This window comes from Megascapheus bottae, chromosome 8, assembly GCF_031878675.1.
Source record: "Megascapheus bottae isolate mThoBot1 chromosome 8, mThoBot2.hap1, whole genome shotgun sequence".
NCBI lineage: Eukaryota > Metazoa > Chordata > Mammalia > Rodentia > Geomyidae > Megascapheus > Megascapheus bottae.
In genome coordinates, this window is record NC_143516.1 from 2441747 (window position 1) to 2459438 (window position 17692).

The following is a 17692-nucleotide window of genomic DNA, read 5'->3' on the forward strand; positions in this document are numbered from 1 at the left end:
TCTTTTCAGGGCCATATACATTATAATAATCTTGAATTCCTTTCCCTATCCTTGGCCAGGTTTCTAAATTTAGGGATTCCTCCTCTGGAAACCACGGGCATGCCTCCTCGACAAACTGTAGGAAGCTCTCAAGCTGCCCTTGTCCCACCCGCGTTCCGTGGGCTTCAAGTATGCCTCTTAGGACCAGTACATATAGCCTGTGGCCATTAACTTGACCCATAATTTTTACTCTGGACAATACAGCCTCCCGCTCTCTCACTCTCTTAAAATCCTCTCCTAATAGTCCTACGACGCGTCACTCGCCACACCGGGGTCCTCCACCTTCGTCCCAGATTTTCAGGGTCCCTGTTCGGTGCCACTTGCCGGGGCCTACCGGCAGCAAATTGGGGTTCCTGAAATAGGGGGCAGGGACTGGAAAAAATAGAAGAGAGACAAACACATGGGGTCCAGGAGGTCTGCAGCCCAGGTAAAGACTGCAGCCCCGTTTATTTTCAACTCAAGGCTTATATCCTTTCTTGAAACCAGGGAACTTCCAGGTGTTACATTCATATGGTAAATCTCAGGTCATTTAAACAGAATAAGGCCAGAAAACAGTAAGACAATAAAGCAATTGTCTGATGCAAATCAAGGTACAGTTTGATTCCATTCTGGCTCCCAACACAAGTGGGGAATATGTCCATCCCGTATGTGCATGACAGGCCAGTGGTCCCGAGCTGCACACCTGCCCAGTGGACCGGAGGCGGTGCCCACTCCCCTGGCTGACAGGCTTGGGCAGGCCGCATCCCGTCCCTGCTCCCTTCCCAATTCGGCTTTGGCCCAGTGCCATGCCCAGCAAGAATCACTGAGAATGGTGTAGGGCTCCTTGTGCCTGTGCCTTCCCCATCTCCTTGCATGCTTGGGTGGCGGCCCGAGCCTGTCACACAGAGCTCTAGACACAACTCTGTCTATGGGGCACAGAGTAACCTGAACCATGACTGAGAAGAAACTCAAGGAATAAAAAGAATGTTTATTGCTACCCAAGTCCTCATGACTATTCAAAAATTGAGGGCGATTCTCTCCCTCTCCTCCTTTCAGGGTGATGAAATGAAGAAGCTGGGGATCCAGCCTATCCCTATGATGGACAGAGACAAGAGGGACGAAGTCCCGCAAGGCCAGGTGAGAACGGCGGCCGCGAGGTCTGCACAAGTGCAGGCCAGTGCGTGGCCTTCATGTCACGTTTCCCACTCTGCAGGCACAGGAATTCATTTCTTTTACCCTTGACATTCTGCTGCTAATTCATCTTCCATGTATCTTGCTCTGGGGTTAGTAGAGGCCTCACACAGTTCTTTCTTCCCCAGTAGTTGAAACACGTGCCGCATGTGTACAGGAAAGCCAGGAAAACCATCCATTTCAGTGGCGGTTGGACGGCACTTCCTAAAATTCTACTTCTAAATAGATATTATGAACTTATTTGTTGCAGTGAAACTTTTTTTACAATGATCTACTTCATGACATACAAGCTATAAAGTTAAACATGAGCATGGTATGGTAATATGCACTTGTGACCCAGCCTTTAGGAGACTGAGCACACAGATGAGCTTAAGTCCAGTCCGGGACATGTTTTTTGGTGGTTTTTCGTTTGTATTGTAAAGGTGATATCCAGAGGGGTTAGTTACATAAGTCAGGCAATAAGTACATTTCATTTTGAACAGTGTTACCCCTCCCTTTTCTCCCAGTTTTCCCCTCCTCACCCCCTTCACGCCGTTTAGTTCCTTTCCAACCTAGTATCTAGTGAGTGTCACGGCTGAGTTAGTTTCCCTTCCCCTCCCCACATCAGCTGCCTCTACATGTAAGACAGAGGGTATAAAAATAACAATGGAAGGAAAAACACAGAACTGCAAACTACCAAAAAAAGTCTTGTTTCCATTTCTTGGAGTTCGTTTTGGTAAACATTTGACACGAATATATGTGCATAGCTAGAGCCTCTGTGATCCTCTCCTAAGAACATCCTTCTTTGGTTTCACTGTGTGAAAGTTTAGAGTCCTGTTTAATTTATCCTGTCCAAGTATAATTGTTTATCTTATACTATCTATTGGCTTTGCTTGAAGATTTATAAGCACATTCTAATTATTACAAATGAGGGAAACCATGCAACCTATGTTTCTTGGGATCTGGCTTACCTCACTGAATATAATTTTTTCCAAGTATCTCCATTTCATTATGAATGGGGCAATGTCTTTTCTGATGAAAGCATAGAATTCTATTGGCATATGTTTTATTTCTAAAATTCATTTTAATGCATTTTAAACTATACTTAGCAATAGTATAATATATATTATTATCTATAATACATATACTATTTATATACACATATATTGTGTATATATTTAACACAAAACTAGAAGGCTTAACTTTGTAGTCTTCAGAAGCAGAACTTTTAGATACAACTAAAATCACTAATGGACTTTTTTTCTCGTTTCTCTCTAACACTGAGGTAGCTCGGATTCTACAATGCTGTGGCCATTCCCTGCTACACTACCCTGACCCAGATTCTCCCTCCTACCGAGCCTCTCCTGAAAGCCTGCAGGTATGGACAGTGTTTCACTTGTAAAGTTACCTAACCACACACCCATGTGCATCTGCATGTGCACGTGCACGCACATCCAACTGAGTCCATAGATGTTTTCACTCCCATCACATTACCCACAAAGTGGCTCAGATGGCTGCTGCCGAGCTTCCTGACAGCCTCTGTTCCTGCAGTCTGGATCCTAGCAGAGGAGCACAGACGCCATCCGCTGTGTTTATCCAGGCAGTTATGACAGGATGGATGCAGGGTAGGACATGTGTTGAGGCGAGGAGGTCAAGGTTGGCTGGTGACTGAGGTGCAGGGCCCATGCTGTTCTCTGTGAGAAGGTGCACACTTGAGCTTGTGCACAGGCACTGAAGCAGGTGTGTGTGGAGTGGCCCAGTGAGCGCACATTCCCCTCAAGGCAGTCCTGAGTAGTCCACATCCAACACTCGGCAGAACCACAGGGTCTTCAGTTTAACTCGAGGGCACCCTGCAGGGGTCCCTGGGCTCGGGGCTGGGCTCTGGTTGTGCGCAGCAGTCTGCTGCACTCTTCTTTCACAGTTCCTTCACACTGCTGGTTATGAATCCTATCAGAGTTCCCCACTGATTTTTGCCTGTGTTTAAAATGTAGCACGTCAGAGTGAGAAATGTGGGGCAGACAGAAGTGTGTGCTAGAAAGCAGTACGAGGGTTCAGAGTGACCATAGGTCAGCCGCTGAAGGTGGGCATGGCTGAGTGCCTGTGACCTCTAACCTGGGAGTGGGGCCTGCAGGGCACTGGGATGGAGGGTTCTCTAACGAGGAAACAGGAGAATCTGTTCCGGGTGCTCTGAGATGACCTCTGTGCCTGGCCCTGCCTCACCCTGGCTGGACCCTGGATAGGGGCCTGGGATGAGTCCAGCCCCCTCATTCCTACAGGGAGACCCCCTCCCTCCCCATCTCCCCCCCACCTCGGCCCTGCAGGCCCCTCCCTGCACCATCTCAGCCCTGCCAGCTGACTGCAGAGGCTGCTGCCGCACCCTGGAGCGCCGCAGCAGGGCTGTGGCCGTGGCCTCACCGTGGCCTTGCCTTCTTTCCTAGGAACAACCTGAGCCAGTGGGAGAAGGTGATTCGCGGGGAGGAGAGCGCACTGTGGATCTCGGCCCCGGCTGCCGCCTGCGCCACGCCGGGGGCCTCGGAGAAGCTGCCCGCCAGGATGGACGACTGAGGGACCGCGGCCCTGCGCCGCAGACCGCGCCCGCGGCCCCGCGCCCCGCCCGGCGCCGCTCCCCTGACTCTGTCCTTTGCTCTGGGGAAACCTACACCGGTACCTGAGGCTCCGACCTCCCGAGGACGCGCCCGCGCCGCCCCGCGGCCGGCGCACACGTCGGGCGGGCCGGCCGGCCTGGCGCGCTCCGCCCGCACCCCTCTCCCGGGCCGGCCGCGCCAGGCCGCCGGAGCCGCGGGGCCGTCCACGCGGGGGTGTAGACAGGTCTGTGTCACGTGTGAACGTTGGTGTCTGACCTCCTCGAGTGGTCGCCACGGCCGCGGGGCGGACCGGAGGACGTCGAGGCGGGCGCGGAGCCGCGGAGCCACAGGCCTCAGGCGGAGCACGGCGGCGCCAGGTCCTTCCGGCGGGGCACTTCCGGCCCCGGGGCCCTTACGGCGGGGCACTTCCGGCCCCGGGGCCCTTATGGCTGGCGCTGCGGGGAGGGCCGCGCGCAGGCGCAGTCCGGGCTTCTCAGGGCCGCCCAGGCCGCAGGCCGCCGCCTCCAGGACCATGGTCCCCAGGGCGCTCCCGCAGAGCCGAGCCTCGGCCCGGAGACCGGCGGACTGGGTGGGAAGAGCCCCCTCCGTGTCCCCTGCCGTTCAGAAGTGTCACGAATGCCATGTCTCCGCCGAAATCCCATGGGTCTGTCGTCCCCTTCGTTCCTTCGCCGCCGCGCGTGGCCGGAGCGGCCGAGGCGCCACACAGTCCGCCACACGCTCGCCCTGCCTTCCTGCCTGCCACGCGCTCGGGTGAGCCTCCCCGCGGAGCCCCCGGCTGGAGGGTTCTGGGGCGAACCGGCGCGGGGCGCGCGGGCAGCGTGGGGGTCACGGCACCCCGGCCCTGGGGGCGCGGGCAGCGTGGGGGTCACGGCACCCCGGCCCGCGGGGGGAGAGCGCCTGACAGCGTGGGGGTCACGGCACCCCAGCCCTGGGGGCGCGGGCAGCGTGGGGGTCCCTGACAGCGTGGGGGTCAGGGCCTCTCCCGGCCCCCGGCTCTCCAGGCCTGAGCCCGGCTGGCGGGACGCGGCGCATTGACGGCGCCGCAGGGCGGGCAGCCCCGGGACCCGAGGCCCCGGTAGGTGAACCCTGCGTTCAGCCGCACCGTGGGCTCCTCCGTGGAGCTCTCGGGCTGTCAGACCCGGCGAGGGGACGAGACCTGCCCGCGAGTGTAGACCACGTGTGTGGACCACGTACCCCCCTCCCGTGGACGCACACAGCCTGGTCTGCGTGAAGGAGGCGCGCAGGAGAGAGGAGCGCGCACCCCGCACAGCAGCGGGCAGGGCAGGCTCCTGGTGGTGACGGTTCGCGCACCCCGGCGTTGACAGATTCCCTCAGGCCACCAGAAAAACCACATCTCACCAAATACAACGCCTACAGTCAGGAACCCGGAGGCGGAGCCACAGGCGGCGATTGACAGGGCAGTGGAAGACGCCCCCCCGGGGCCAGCCGCGGGAGTGGGAGAAAGGCGAGGCTCCCTGTGTGTTCCGGAAGGAGCAGGGCCCGAGGCCGTCCTGAAAGATGATCGAGACAGAAGCACAGTGGGAACAAACGTGTAGGCGGAGGTCGCGGTGATTGTGCCGTGGGTGGGGCCATTCGGGAGCCGAGGGAGGTTTTCCTAAAAGGGCCCAGGAGGCAGTAAAATTTCGTGAATGGTTTGTTTTGGAAAACATACAGTTGTATGCAGTTTTGTCTTTCAGCAGAGAAACGCATTCTGCCTCTCATCTTTTTTTCTTAGGTCTTTTCTTAAAAGGACAGTGTTATACCAGAAGCTAGACAGGTGGTTTTTGTTACCCAAGTTTTGATGAATTTCTCACTAAGGTGACATTTTCTATTAGGCTAAATCTTTCTGTGCATGTAAACTCAGCGACTACCTGTTGGGTATACATAGAATACCCATATTGTAGAAATTGTACTATTCATGTTCATTTATAATAGACAAGATTTATGGGTGCAGGCATTCCATCCATTATCTTGCCCAATGCAGCAAATACATTTTAAACTAGAAATGCTCTTAGAAACATAAATGGTGCCAACAACAACATGAAATATTGAACTTGGGCAATGGAATGAAATCCTTAAAAAAATTCCAGGAGTCTTACCAATTCGTAGTTTACTGAATTAATTAGGAAGGCTGGAAGTCCAGTGAATGTGAAAACTATGCCTGTGATGAGTGCAGACTGCAACTTGGTTCTCCTTATTTCTATCTGAGTCTTGGAGGAGAAAGAGGCCTGAAGGAAAGCCCGGCCCCCCGGCCCCCTGCTGGCCACCACGATACCCTGCTGACCACTGCAGCCCCTCTGCTGTCCACTGCAGTCCAGGCTCCTGTCCACCCTGGTCCCCGCCCCTGACCACCACTGTCCCCCTGCTGTCTCCTCCCGGGGACCAGAGCAGAAGCTCCCGTAACTCTTCCTAGAGCAGCAAAGCAGAGGACAGAGCAGGACATGGTGGGTGTAGGTTTCCTCTTTTAGCATGCTTCACCCCTCCTTGTGGTGTACAGCGTCAGTGCATTTTGCTGTGTGGGTGTGTCTGTGTGCACCAGATACAGTTGTACACACAGATGCACAGACCCTCAGGTACCTGGGGTCTTTCTTTGTTTTACTAAGTTTAGCTTGGGGCATTGTGTTTCTCATCTTTCAACTCAAAATGAAGGTTTGAGCTTTACTAGGACTAAATTATTCGCTACGCCTTGGTCTGTGCCTTCCTTTTAATACTGAAGTGTGACTGCCATGTTTTGCCTCTTCCTGCTTAAATACCATGGAAAGCACCGTGAGGAGTGCATAGTTGTCGGCTAAATGAGGAGCCAGGCCGCCCCCCCCCCCCAGTCGTCTCATTCCCGTTCTTTGTCCGATGGCACTGCAGCCAAAAAGTACTTGTAGAGTGCATAGTTGTCGGCTAAATGAGGAGCCAGGCCGCCCCCCCCCCCCAGTCGTCTCATTCCCGTTCTTTGTCCGATGGCACTGCAGCCAAAAAGTACTTGTAGATTGTCTTTCCTGCAAGAACTTGCACCACTGTGACACAGGTGGCAGTGGCCAGGCTTGGTTGGGTTTCAGGTACATGAGCATGACTTCCATTTTTGAACTTGACTTCTTTCTTTAGATAGATATTCAGATCTGTGTTTGCTCTTTACAATTTGCTGATTTTGTTTAGGGTTTGTTCAAAGACTATATTCATTTCAGTTGCTTTTGTGGGTTCTTTCTATTACTAATAGTTGTCTGACTTCAACACCGTGGTAAACTTGAAGTTAGTTGAGTAGCCAGTGTCTCCTCTGCTTGTCAGCGCATGGTGGTTATATTTATATGCGTGTATAAGAATTTATCAGGATACACATTTTGCTGACTTCTTTAAACATTTATGCTAAGTTTAAATTAGTGATACCCGATACAGTATGTACATTTTTGTTGTTTTTTTTATTATTTTAAAAAAAATCCTGGATAGTTCAATTGCCTGAATGAAGCATTAGATGCATTTCTGTGTGGTGATAAAAAGAGGATGAAAGAAGTTCAGTGGTATTCATGTTCCAAATAAGAAAATGGAACTAAGAAAACGACATTTGTTCCCTGAGAAAAACACATTTCAAATCCAAAGAAGTGCCACAATACTGAATTTTTCTGAGGAGGCTTTTTGAGCTGGGCAGAGTCACTGCTTTTCCTCAAGTGTCAGAAACCCTGTCTAGCCTGCAGGCTCTGGCCTGTCTCTGCTCTTGAAGCACAGAATAATCATCACCCAAGGACCAAGACACAAGCTAGGGGCCAAATCCAGAGCCCAGTACAAAAATTGCTGTGTACGTTGACTGCTCAGCTAACAATTATGCGGTACCGTGTGTTTACAGAGGCATAAGCGAAACATTTTTATTCCTATTGTAAATTGTTTTAAAACTGTATTATCTCATCCAAAATAGGACCCAGTCCTAAAAACCATTGGTTTTTAACGTAGTCCCCCTAATGCTCCTTCCCATGATCTATCTTGACTAACCGATGTAAATGAGGTAGAGTGTTATTCTCCTATGATGTGTCGTGTGGTGTGTGTGCTACATGTTCCTTTAGTGTACGAACTGAAAGTAAAATAGATTTCACCATAGATAACGTTTCTCTACAACTTCCCCACTTTCTGAAATTCTGTGCTTGCCCAAAACACTGTGAAACACTTACCAAAACCTGTACAAATGGCAGCGTCCCACTTCCTTCTGAGAAGAGGTGACTTTCCCCAGAGGAATGCCTGGCCCAGCCGTCCAGGAGTTGGCTGCCGATGGCTTCCTTCCAGGCAGAACCTGATGGACTGCGATCCAGAGTCAGTGTGATGGGAATCAACCCTCAGCCCACAGGGGTGGGTCCCCAGCGCCCTTTCAGAAGGGGAAAGGCTTTTATGCTAATAGTATCCAACTTCACTATAGTTGATCAGAGAGATAATAAATTCCAAAAGCTGGTTTTATATGTATGACATCAAAACTCTTTGTAAAATGCGCAAGTGCAATAACTTAAAGGTCTTAACTTTGCATTTATAAATTATAAATATTGTACATGTGTGTAATTTTTCATGTATTCATTGGCAGTCTTTGTATTTTCCAAAAACCTTTACTGTTTTGTTTGTATAATAGAGCAGCAATCATTTATTATAACCTACCCAGACAAGCTGTAAATAAATTCATAGTTCCAGTGGTGAGTACATATACACATATGGTTGTCTCCTGGCAGGGCTGTCATTGTTTTACTTACATGCTTAGGGCAGCAAGAAATCTTTTGTTGATATGTAATTATATAAAGTATATATATGTATGATACATGAAATATATTTAGTAATGTTCATAATTTTAATGGATATTCTTTGGTGTGAATAATTGAATACAGAATTTTTAAAATACCATCTTCCATGTTTATCTTTGCTGTCATTTGTTGGGGAAAACAAGAGCCAGGATGTCTGAGTTCACTGGAAACACTCTGTGCACTGGTGGTCTGGAAGTCACTGAATCAGCATGGAATCCACGTGTTTAATGAGCCAGCTTCAAGTGGTAAATTGTAAAAGATGACTCGCTGACTCTAGTATAAAGTTTCAAGTTTCAAAGACTATTTAGATGAATAAAATGCCGTTTCAACGGTTGTAGGATACAAAATCAGTGTTCCAAAATATTGTTGGCTTTGCTAACTGAGCATGTGAGAAAGAAACCAAGGCAACAATTCCATTGCAGTACCTCCAAAACCACCAAATCCCCAGGCGTCACCCTAATCCCAGGTCCCCTGGGGACACATCATTTGGGATGTGGAGCTGCAGCCCTTCCCTCGTGCTCTCTAGGTCTGTCTCCGAAATTTCCCGTCACTGGGAACACATCTCTTCCCAAGGCCAGGGCATATGTGTCTACAGGAATATTCAGTGCTCATGCAGTGTCACACAGTATGAAAGTTTATACATCTTTTCAACGTGCTGCAAAAGGAAATTACATTAGACAATCTCTGCTTGCCTTTAGGTAGACAGACAAGCAATAATACTGCAGACCAAAATTCCAAAAGAACGAAGTTAAATTACACCCCAAATTTCCCTAACCTGAGGCATGTTCCAGATGAACTTGGCATTTTAGTAAGAGCTAATGAGCCATGCTGCTGCATGGTTGGTACGTGGGCCTGCAGCCTGGCCGATTAAAGGCGGCTGGAGATAAGCCTACATGCACTTTGTGAGAACATTTTTGCTCAGCCCATGTATTGGACACCAGACCTTTTTTTTTTTTTGCCAGTCCTGGTGCTCAAAATCAGGGCCTGAATACTTTTCCTTGGGCTTTCTCAAAGCTAGAGCTCTAACCACTTGAGCCATAGCACTACTTCTGGCCTTTTCTATGTATGGGGTACCAAGGAATTGAACCTGGGTCTTTGTGCATGCTAGGCAAGCACTCTACCACTAACCACACTCCCGGCCTGGGCACTGGACTTTTGTTAAATACTTCTTTTCTTTAAAATAGAATGAAACATTTGCCTGGTTAAACTCCAGTTGGGCAGGCGGTCCATGCCTATAACCCTAGCTACTCAGGAAGCTGAGGTTTGAGGATGACAGTTCAAAGCCAACTTACGCAAGAAAGACTGAGACTGAGTACAAAGTTGTAAGTAGAGCTGTGGTTTACATGGCGAGTGCTAGCCTTGAGCATAAAAGCTCAGGGATAGCACCTAAGCCCTGAATTCAAATTGCAGTATTGACACAAAGATCAACGAAAGTAAACACCACAAGTTAGCCTCTCCTTGCAGTTGTCTAGCAGCTCTGGTTACCTATGAGTGCGCTTAAGGCTGACATAAGCCTAGTTCTTCATTCTACACACTGTAGATTGAAGAGAGAATATTCTACCTTACCTATATTCTGATGCAGAACAAACCCCAAACCAACGCTGGTCAAACACACAAGTATTCAGCAGGTCTGTTGTGTGTGGACAGGAAGGGTGAGTAGAAGAGTAGTGGCCTGAGCCTTGCAGGCTTGAATTAGGTTATGTCTCACCAAAGGCTCTGGGACCTACCCCTGGGTAGCAGGCCTGCTGCTTCCTCAGAGTTTCTACGTACATGGCCACCAGTGCAGCTGTGTGGACAGGACCCTCTCACATTTGGGGATGTTTCCAAATGAGTCACCATCTGATCTCACATGACAGAAACTGAAGAAATGTTCCTTTGCTCTGCCTTTGTCTCCGCTTCCCAGGCCCTCTACCTGCCATCAGAGAAGGGATTGCATACTTGTAGTCCCAGCGCTTGGAAGATGGAGGCAAGAGGAGATGACTAGTTGGGGTTACCCAGTGAGGTTATGGCTCAAGCAAAAAGTAGAGTACCCCTCTCACAGAAGTGGGCCTTCCTTAGAATGACACAGATGGGGTGGGGAGAATGTATGAGATCAGGAGGATGGCTGAGATCAGGAGGGAGAATGCATGAGATCAGGAGGACTGCTGAGATCAGGAGGACTGCTGAGATCAGGAGGACTGCTGAGATCGGGAGGGAGAATGTATGAGATCAGGAGGACGGCTGAGATCAAGAGGACTGCTGAGATCGGGAGGGAAATGTATGAGATCAGGAGGATGGCTGAGATCAGGAGGGAGAATGCATGAGATCAGGAGGACGGCTGAGATCAGGAGGACTGCTGAGATCGGGAGGGAGAATGTATGAGATCAGGAGGATGGCTGAGATCAGGAGGGAGAATGCATGAGATCAGGAGGACGGCTGAGATCAGGAGGACTGCTGAGATCAGGAGGGAGAATGTATGAGATCAGGAGGATGGCTGAGATCAGGAGGGAGAATGCATGAGATCAGGAGGACTGCTGAGATCAGGAGGACTGCTGAGATTAGGAGGACTGCTGAGATCGGGAGGGAGAATGTATGAGATCAGGAGGATGGCTGAGATCAGGAGGGAGAATGCATGAGATCAGGAGGACTGCTGAGATCAGGAGTGTCACTGCCCGCCGCAACGACGTGTCACTTCGGGGGCGGGCTAGGAATGATCACAGACTCAAATCGCTGCAAGCAGAGGTCGTTTGTTTCTCTCTCCTCTCTTCTCTGCCTCTCTCCTCTCTCCTCTCCCTTCTCCGTCTTTTCTTCCTTCTCCCTTCTTCCCCACAAACCCCACATTATTTATATCCTTAAGCAGCCAATCACAGTAAAGGTCATCTGCAAAGCAGCAAACAAACCTGGAAGAAATCTAGCGATCCACTCTATCCACAAGCACAGAAGAAACAAAACAAATACAAAGAAACTACCTGTTCAGCAAGTATTGACTCATTAGCGAGCTGCCAGGTGCCATCTTATAATCTACTTCCTCAGGAGGCTCAAAGCAATGTCTCCAACATCTCCCCCTTTTTTACTTTAAAAAAGAAAAGAACGAAAGGGAAAAAAGGAGAAGACCTAGGATATGTGGGGCTACCATCCTATCTGATCGACTGTGCCTGTCGTAGGTGTCTCCAAGCTCGCTAGTCTTCTTACCCGTCATGGGATCACCAAGTACTCTTTACTTGGCTCCTGTCTCAGGTTGATAGGCTAACAACTGGGACTTACCCGTCTCTGACTACCAGCCGTCCATTTAAGCAAGCCAGACCTGAGGGAAGGCACCTATTTCCATGGCAGCAAACGTCTATCATGTCAGCATTTGCTGTAAGCGTTGACTTTGCATTATTTTACACAAACAGTATAGACATATTACAATTATAACACATAAAAAACAAACCCAAGCCAATTAATCCTACCCACCTTTTACCAAATCCCAAAACAGTCTCAAATAAACATGACCAATCACCCAAGGTTGGAATATCAACATGTGTCCAATTATTTGTGTATGTAGAGGCTGTCAAGTTATCAACCTGAGCATTCTATGTTATGTCCAAGTTCAAAATCCAGAATAGGCAGCTACACAAGATGTGCTCATCACTTGCTCCAGAATATTCAGTTGTTCTTACAATAAGTCAACTCGTTGATTAAGCATAACAATTCCAGTCCTCAGTTGGATTTTGATAAAAGATGACTGAGCCACAAAATTAGCTCTTGAGGATCCTTGACATCCAGTCCAGGAGGGTGGCTAAGATTGTTCAGGGTCCCAGCAGCGTGGTCTTCAGCAATGTTGATAGGGTCGTGTATCGTTGGCATGTGGATTCATTCCAGGAACCGTACTCGTGCTAAGTAGAAGAGCCTTTATCTTGACCCACATGCTTCTGAGGAGCCTCCACCATCCGACATATCAGTCTCTCCGGCACCCAAATGGGACTCTCAGCATCCTGTGGAAAAACACAGACACTTCCTCGCCCCCACAGGAGAACAGGGTCTGGTCCTTTCCAGTTTCCTGAGAGACTCTCTTTCCACAATACTAAAGGTTTATGACTTCTAGAACGATTAAGATGTCTATCTCCTGCAGAACGTCCTTCAGCATGAACAGTTAAAAAATTTAAAGTAAAAAGAGCTATAGCAAGTATATCCCTGGGAGTCTTCCAATCCCCCCTTTTTGTTTTAGAAGCAATAATTTTAATGTCTGATATGCATGCTCTACTATCCCCTGTCCTTGAGGATTATAAGGAATACCTGTTTCATGAACAATATTTAAAGTTGTACAAAATTGAACAAAGGAAGCAGATGTATATGCCAGACCATTGTCTGTTTTTATTCTTTTAGGCATCCCCATAGCCACACATGCATGCAGCACGTGAGATATGACATCCTTAAACTTTTCTCCAGCATGAGAGGAAGCAAATATGAATCCAGAACAGGTATCAATAGACATATGCACAGACTGCAGAGTACCAAAGCTAGGCACATGAGTACATCCATTTGCCATATGTGATTGGGTTGTAAACCTCTTGGATTCATACCCAGATGAGCTACTGGAAGGTGGGGAGCACACTTTTGACATTGTCTAACAATTATTCGGGCTTGCTCTTTTGTAATATTAAAGCGCTGTTTAAGGGTCATACTATTAACATGGAATTGAGAATGAAAGCGAGTAGCCTGTTCTATTACTGAAAAAATGAAGATGGTTTTTGTAGTCAAGTCAGCTAATTGATTTCCTTTACTTAACGGGCCTGGCAATCCCGTGTGAGCTAAAACATGCCCAATAAAAACAGGATCGCTACGTTTCCACAAAATTTTCTGAATCTGGGAAAACAGAAAAGGTGGGAGTTTGTGGTGAAACAGGTCCAGCAGTTTCCAGAGAAGGAAAAAGCTGAACAATATACAAGCTATCAGAAAAGATATTTAAAGGAACATAAGGATAGCGTTGTAAGGCTACAATGATAGCCTCCAATTCTACTAATTGAGTGGACTTATGAGGGGTAACATGTGTAAGTACAGTATTTTTCATGACCACAGCAGCAGTGCCGAGAGAAGATCCATCTGTAAATACTGTCAAAGCCTTTGGGATGGGATTCTTTTTAACTATAGTGGGAAATATAATGGGATGTTCTAAACAGAATGATAATAAACTAGATTCGGGAGGATGATTATCAAAGCAGGCTTGAGTAGAGCATCATATAATGGCCCATTCATTGGTATTTCTGATTAAATATTCCAATTGTTGAAATGCATAAGGGGTAATAATTTTACAAGGATGAACTCCAAAAACCTTAAGGGATAATTAATTCAGCTATCATAGATGGATAAGGCATAATAACTTTCTTTGGGGAGGTGGACCCACAAAAGAGGACCCTCTTGCCAGAAAACTCCAGCAGGTGTATAAGCAGAAGAAATTACAATAAACATGAGTTCTTTAGAAAAATCAATACGATCACAATGAGCTGTTTCTATAGCTTTTTCTACAAGAAGCAAGGCTTCTCTTCCTTCTGGAGTGAGCTCCCTAGGAGACGAGGGATCAGGATCCCCTCATAATATCTCAAATAAAGGTTTAAGTTGCCCTGTAGTTAGCCCCAAGGAGGGACATAGCCAATTAAGAGATGTTGAAAATCATTTAAAGTAATCAATTTATCTTTAGCAATTTGAATTTTTTGGCTTAATACATGTACCCATAATTTGATATCCCAAATAAAGAATGGAAGAACCTGATTGTACCTTTTCCTCAGCTATACGAAGTCCATATCCGACATCAAGCCAAAAATTTGTAAAAGTAAATTTAAATTGGGGTGTGCTAATAAAACATCATCCATATAATGTATTACCATTACGTCAGGTTAGCTTTCTCTAAAGGGCTTAATGGCTGCATCAACATACACCTGACAGACTGTGGGGCTGTTAGCCATACCCTGAGGTAGGACCTTCCATTGAAATCTTTGACAAATCTCACCTTATTTTGATCCTCAAACACTGGAAAACCCCACCCATTCTCCATTGCTAACACTTCTAGTCTTTTAGCTAACTTGTGGATAGATTGGAGGAGGCTGGCTGTTGGCTCCTCCCACTGAGGCACAGAAGGCTGAACTACGGGGCGGTGGCTCCCTATCTTGCAATTCCACACCCAGCACAGGCTTTCTAAATCGCTACCACTTAATTCTTCCTCTTTTGTGTACTAGATTCTCTCTCATCTATCTCTCCAAGTGTCTCTGCACTTCTTTCCACCTGTTGTTTAACTCTTTGTTTGGACGAAAGCAAGCACTCCCGGATAAGTTGCCACAGAGGAAATGTTCCTCGCGGGAGGTCTCCCTGTCTTAACGCTTTTTCTAAATCTAACTTATGTAAATCCCACTGTGGCACATTAAGAAGTCCTCCATTCAAAAACCAGGGACTTACTTTCGCTATCGTATCCACATAAGCCTCAACCGTGGCTTCTTTTACTCCAGTAAATCTTTAAACATTTAAGTAAATCTTTCACTCTAAACATCCGGTTCTTCTGAACCCGTTATTCACATTTAACCACTGCACAAACCTTTTCTTTGGCTACAACATCCGGTTCTTGGAATCTCCTGAACCCACTATTCCCGGTTCTTTTCTGAACCCATTAATCCCGGTTCTTTACCGAACCCCTTATTCCCGGTTCTTTACCGAACCCCTTATTGCCTTGCCCTTTCTGCTCTGGCCAGAGACTTCCGTGAGGTTCCTCAGTTTCCCCACCGTGCTGAAGTGACCTGTGCTTCGGAGGTGGACTGGGAATCATTATTGCCTCGCCCTCCGCGAGGTTCCTCAGTACTTACCCACCGAGCTAAAAAACGTCCCTCTACGGGCCAGCACTTGTCGCTGCCCACCACAACGACACGTCACTTCGGGGGTGGACTGGGAATGATCACAGACTCAAATCGCTGCAAGCAGAGGTCGTTTATTTCTCTCTCCTCTCTTCTTTGCCTCTCTCCTCTCTCCGCTCCCTTCTCCATCTTTTCTCCCTTCTCTCCTCTTCCCACAAACTCCACACTATTTATATCCTTAAGCAGCCAATCACAGTAAAGGTCATCTGCAAAGCAGCAAACAAACCTGGAAGAAATCTAGCGAGCCACTCCATCCACAAGCACGGAAGAAACAAATCAACAAATACAAAGAAACTTCCTGGTCAGCAGGTACTGACCCATTGGTGAGCTGCCAGGTGCCATCTGATAATCTACTTCCTCAGGAGGCTCAAAGCAATGTCTCCAACACAGGAGGACTGCTGACATCAGGAGGGAGGATGGCTGAGATCAGAAGGACTGCTGAGATCAGGAGGGAGGATGGCTGAGATCAGGAGGACTGCTGAGACCAGGAGGGAGGATGGCTGAGACCAGGAGGACTGCTGAGATCAGGAGGACTGCTGAGATCAGGAGGGAGGATGGCTGAGATCAGAAGGACTGCTGAGATTAGGAGGGAGGATGGCTGAGATCAGGAGGACTGCTGAGATCAGGAAAGAGGATGGCTGAGATCAAGAGGACTGCTGAGATCAGGAGGGAGGATGGCTGAGATCAGGAGGGAGGATGGCTGAGATCAAGAGGACTGTTGAGATCAGGAAGGAGGATGGCTGAGATCAGGAGGACTGTTGAGATCAGGAGGACTGCTGAGATCAGGAGGAGTGCTGAGATCAGGAGGGAGGATGGCTGAGATCAGGAGGGAGGATGGCTGAGATCAGGAGGGAGGATGGCTGAGATCAAGAGGACTGTTGAGATCAGGAAGGAGGATGGCTGAGATCAGGAGGACTGCTGAGATCAGGAAGGAGGATGGCTGAGATCAGGAAGGAGGATGGCTGAGATCAGGAGGACTGTTGAGATCAGGAGGGAGGATGGCTGAGATCAAGAGGACTGTTGAGATCAGGAGGGAGGATGGCTGAGATCAGGAGGACTGCTGAGATCAGGAGGGAGGATGGCTGAGATCAGGAGGACTGTTGAGATCAGGAGGGAGGATGGCTGAGATCAGGAGGACTGCTGAGATCAGGAGGGAGGATGGCTGAGATCAGGAGGACTGCTGAGATCAGGAAGGAGGATGGCTGAGATCAAGAGTACTGCTGAGATCAGGAGGGAGGATGGCTGAGATCAGGAGGACTGCTGAGATCAGGAGGGAGGATGGCTGAGATCAAGAGGACTGCTGAGATCAGGAGGGAGGATGGCTGAGATCAGGAGGGAGGATGGCTGAGATCAGGAGGGAGGATGGCTGAGATCAGGAGGACTGCTGAGATCAGGAAAGAGGACTGCTGAGATCAGGAGGACTGCTGAGATCAAGAAAGAGGATGGCTGAGATCAGAAGGACTGTTGAGATCAGGAGGGAGGATGGCTGAGATCAAGAGGACTGTTGAGATCAGGAAGGAGGATGGCTGAGATCAAGAGGACTGCTGAGATCAGGAAGGAGGATGGCTGAGATCAGGAGGATGGCTGAGATCAGGAGGGAGGATGGCTGAGATCAGGAGGACTGTTGAGATCAGGAGGGAGGATGGCTGAGATCAGGAGGACTGCTGAGATCAGGAGGGAGGATGGCTGAGATCAAGAGGACTGCTGAGATCAGGAGGGAGGATGGCTGAGATCAAGAGGACTGCTGAGATCAGGAGGATTGCTGAGATCAAGAAAGAGGATGGCTGAGATCAGGAGGACTGTTGAGATCAGGAAGGAGGATGGCTGAGATCAAGAGGACTGCTGAGATCAGGAGGGAGGATGGCTGAGATCAGGAGGACTGCTGAGATCAGGAGGGAGGATGGCTGAGATCAGGAGGACTGCTGAGATCAGGAAGGAGGATGGCTGAGATCAAGAGTACTGCTGAGATCAGGAGGGAGGATGGCTGAGATCAGGAGGACTGCTGAGATCAGGAGGGAGGATGGCTGAGATCAAGAGGACTGCTGAGATCAGGAGGGAGGATGGCTGAGATCAGGAGGGAGGATGGCTGAGATCAGGAGGGAGGATGGCTGAGATCAGGAGGACTGCTGAGATCAGGAAAGAGGACTGCTGAGATCAGGAGGACTGCTGAGATCAAGAAAGAGGATGGCTGAGATCAGAAGGACTGTTGAGATCAGGAGGGAGGATGGCTGAGATCAAGAGGACTGTTGAGATCAGGAAGGAGGATGGCTGAGATCAA

General features: G+C 48.7%; 1 protein-coding gene across 1 annotated transcript in view; it reads left to right on the plus strand.

The window, feature by feature from the left end:
- Nucleotides 1–3912, plus strand: part of Pde10a (phosphodiesterase 10A) — a 145892-nt gene extending 141980 nt beyond the window's left edge. The window contains exons 20-22 of the mRNA XM_090337849.1: nt 1075–1155; nt 2478–2566; nt 3627–3912. Of these exons, the coding sequence (XP_090193975.1) occupies nt 1075–1155; nt 2478–2566; nt 3627–3753 (297 nt within the window). The 3' untranslated portion in view covers nt 3754–3912. The remainder of the gene's footprint in view (nt 1–1074; nt 1156–2477; nt 2567–3626) is intronic.
- The last annotated feature ends 13780 nt before the right edge of the window (nt 3913–17692 follow it).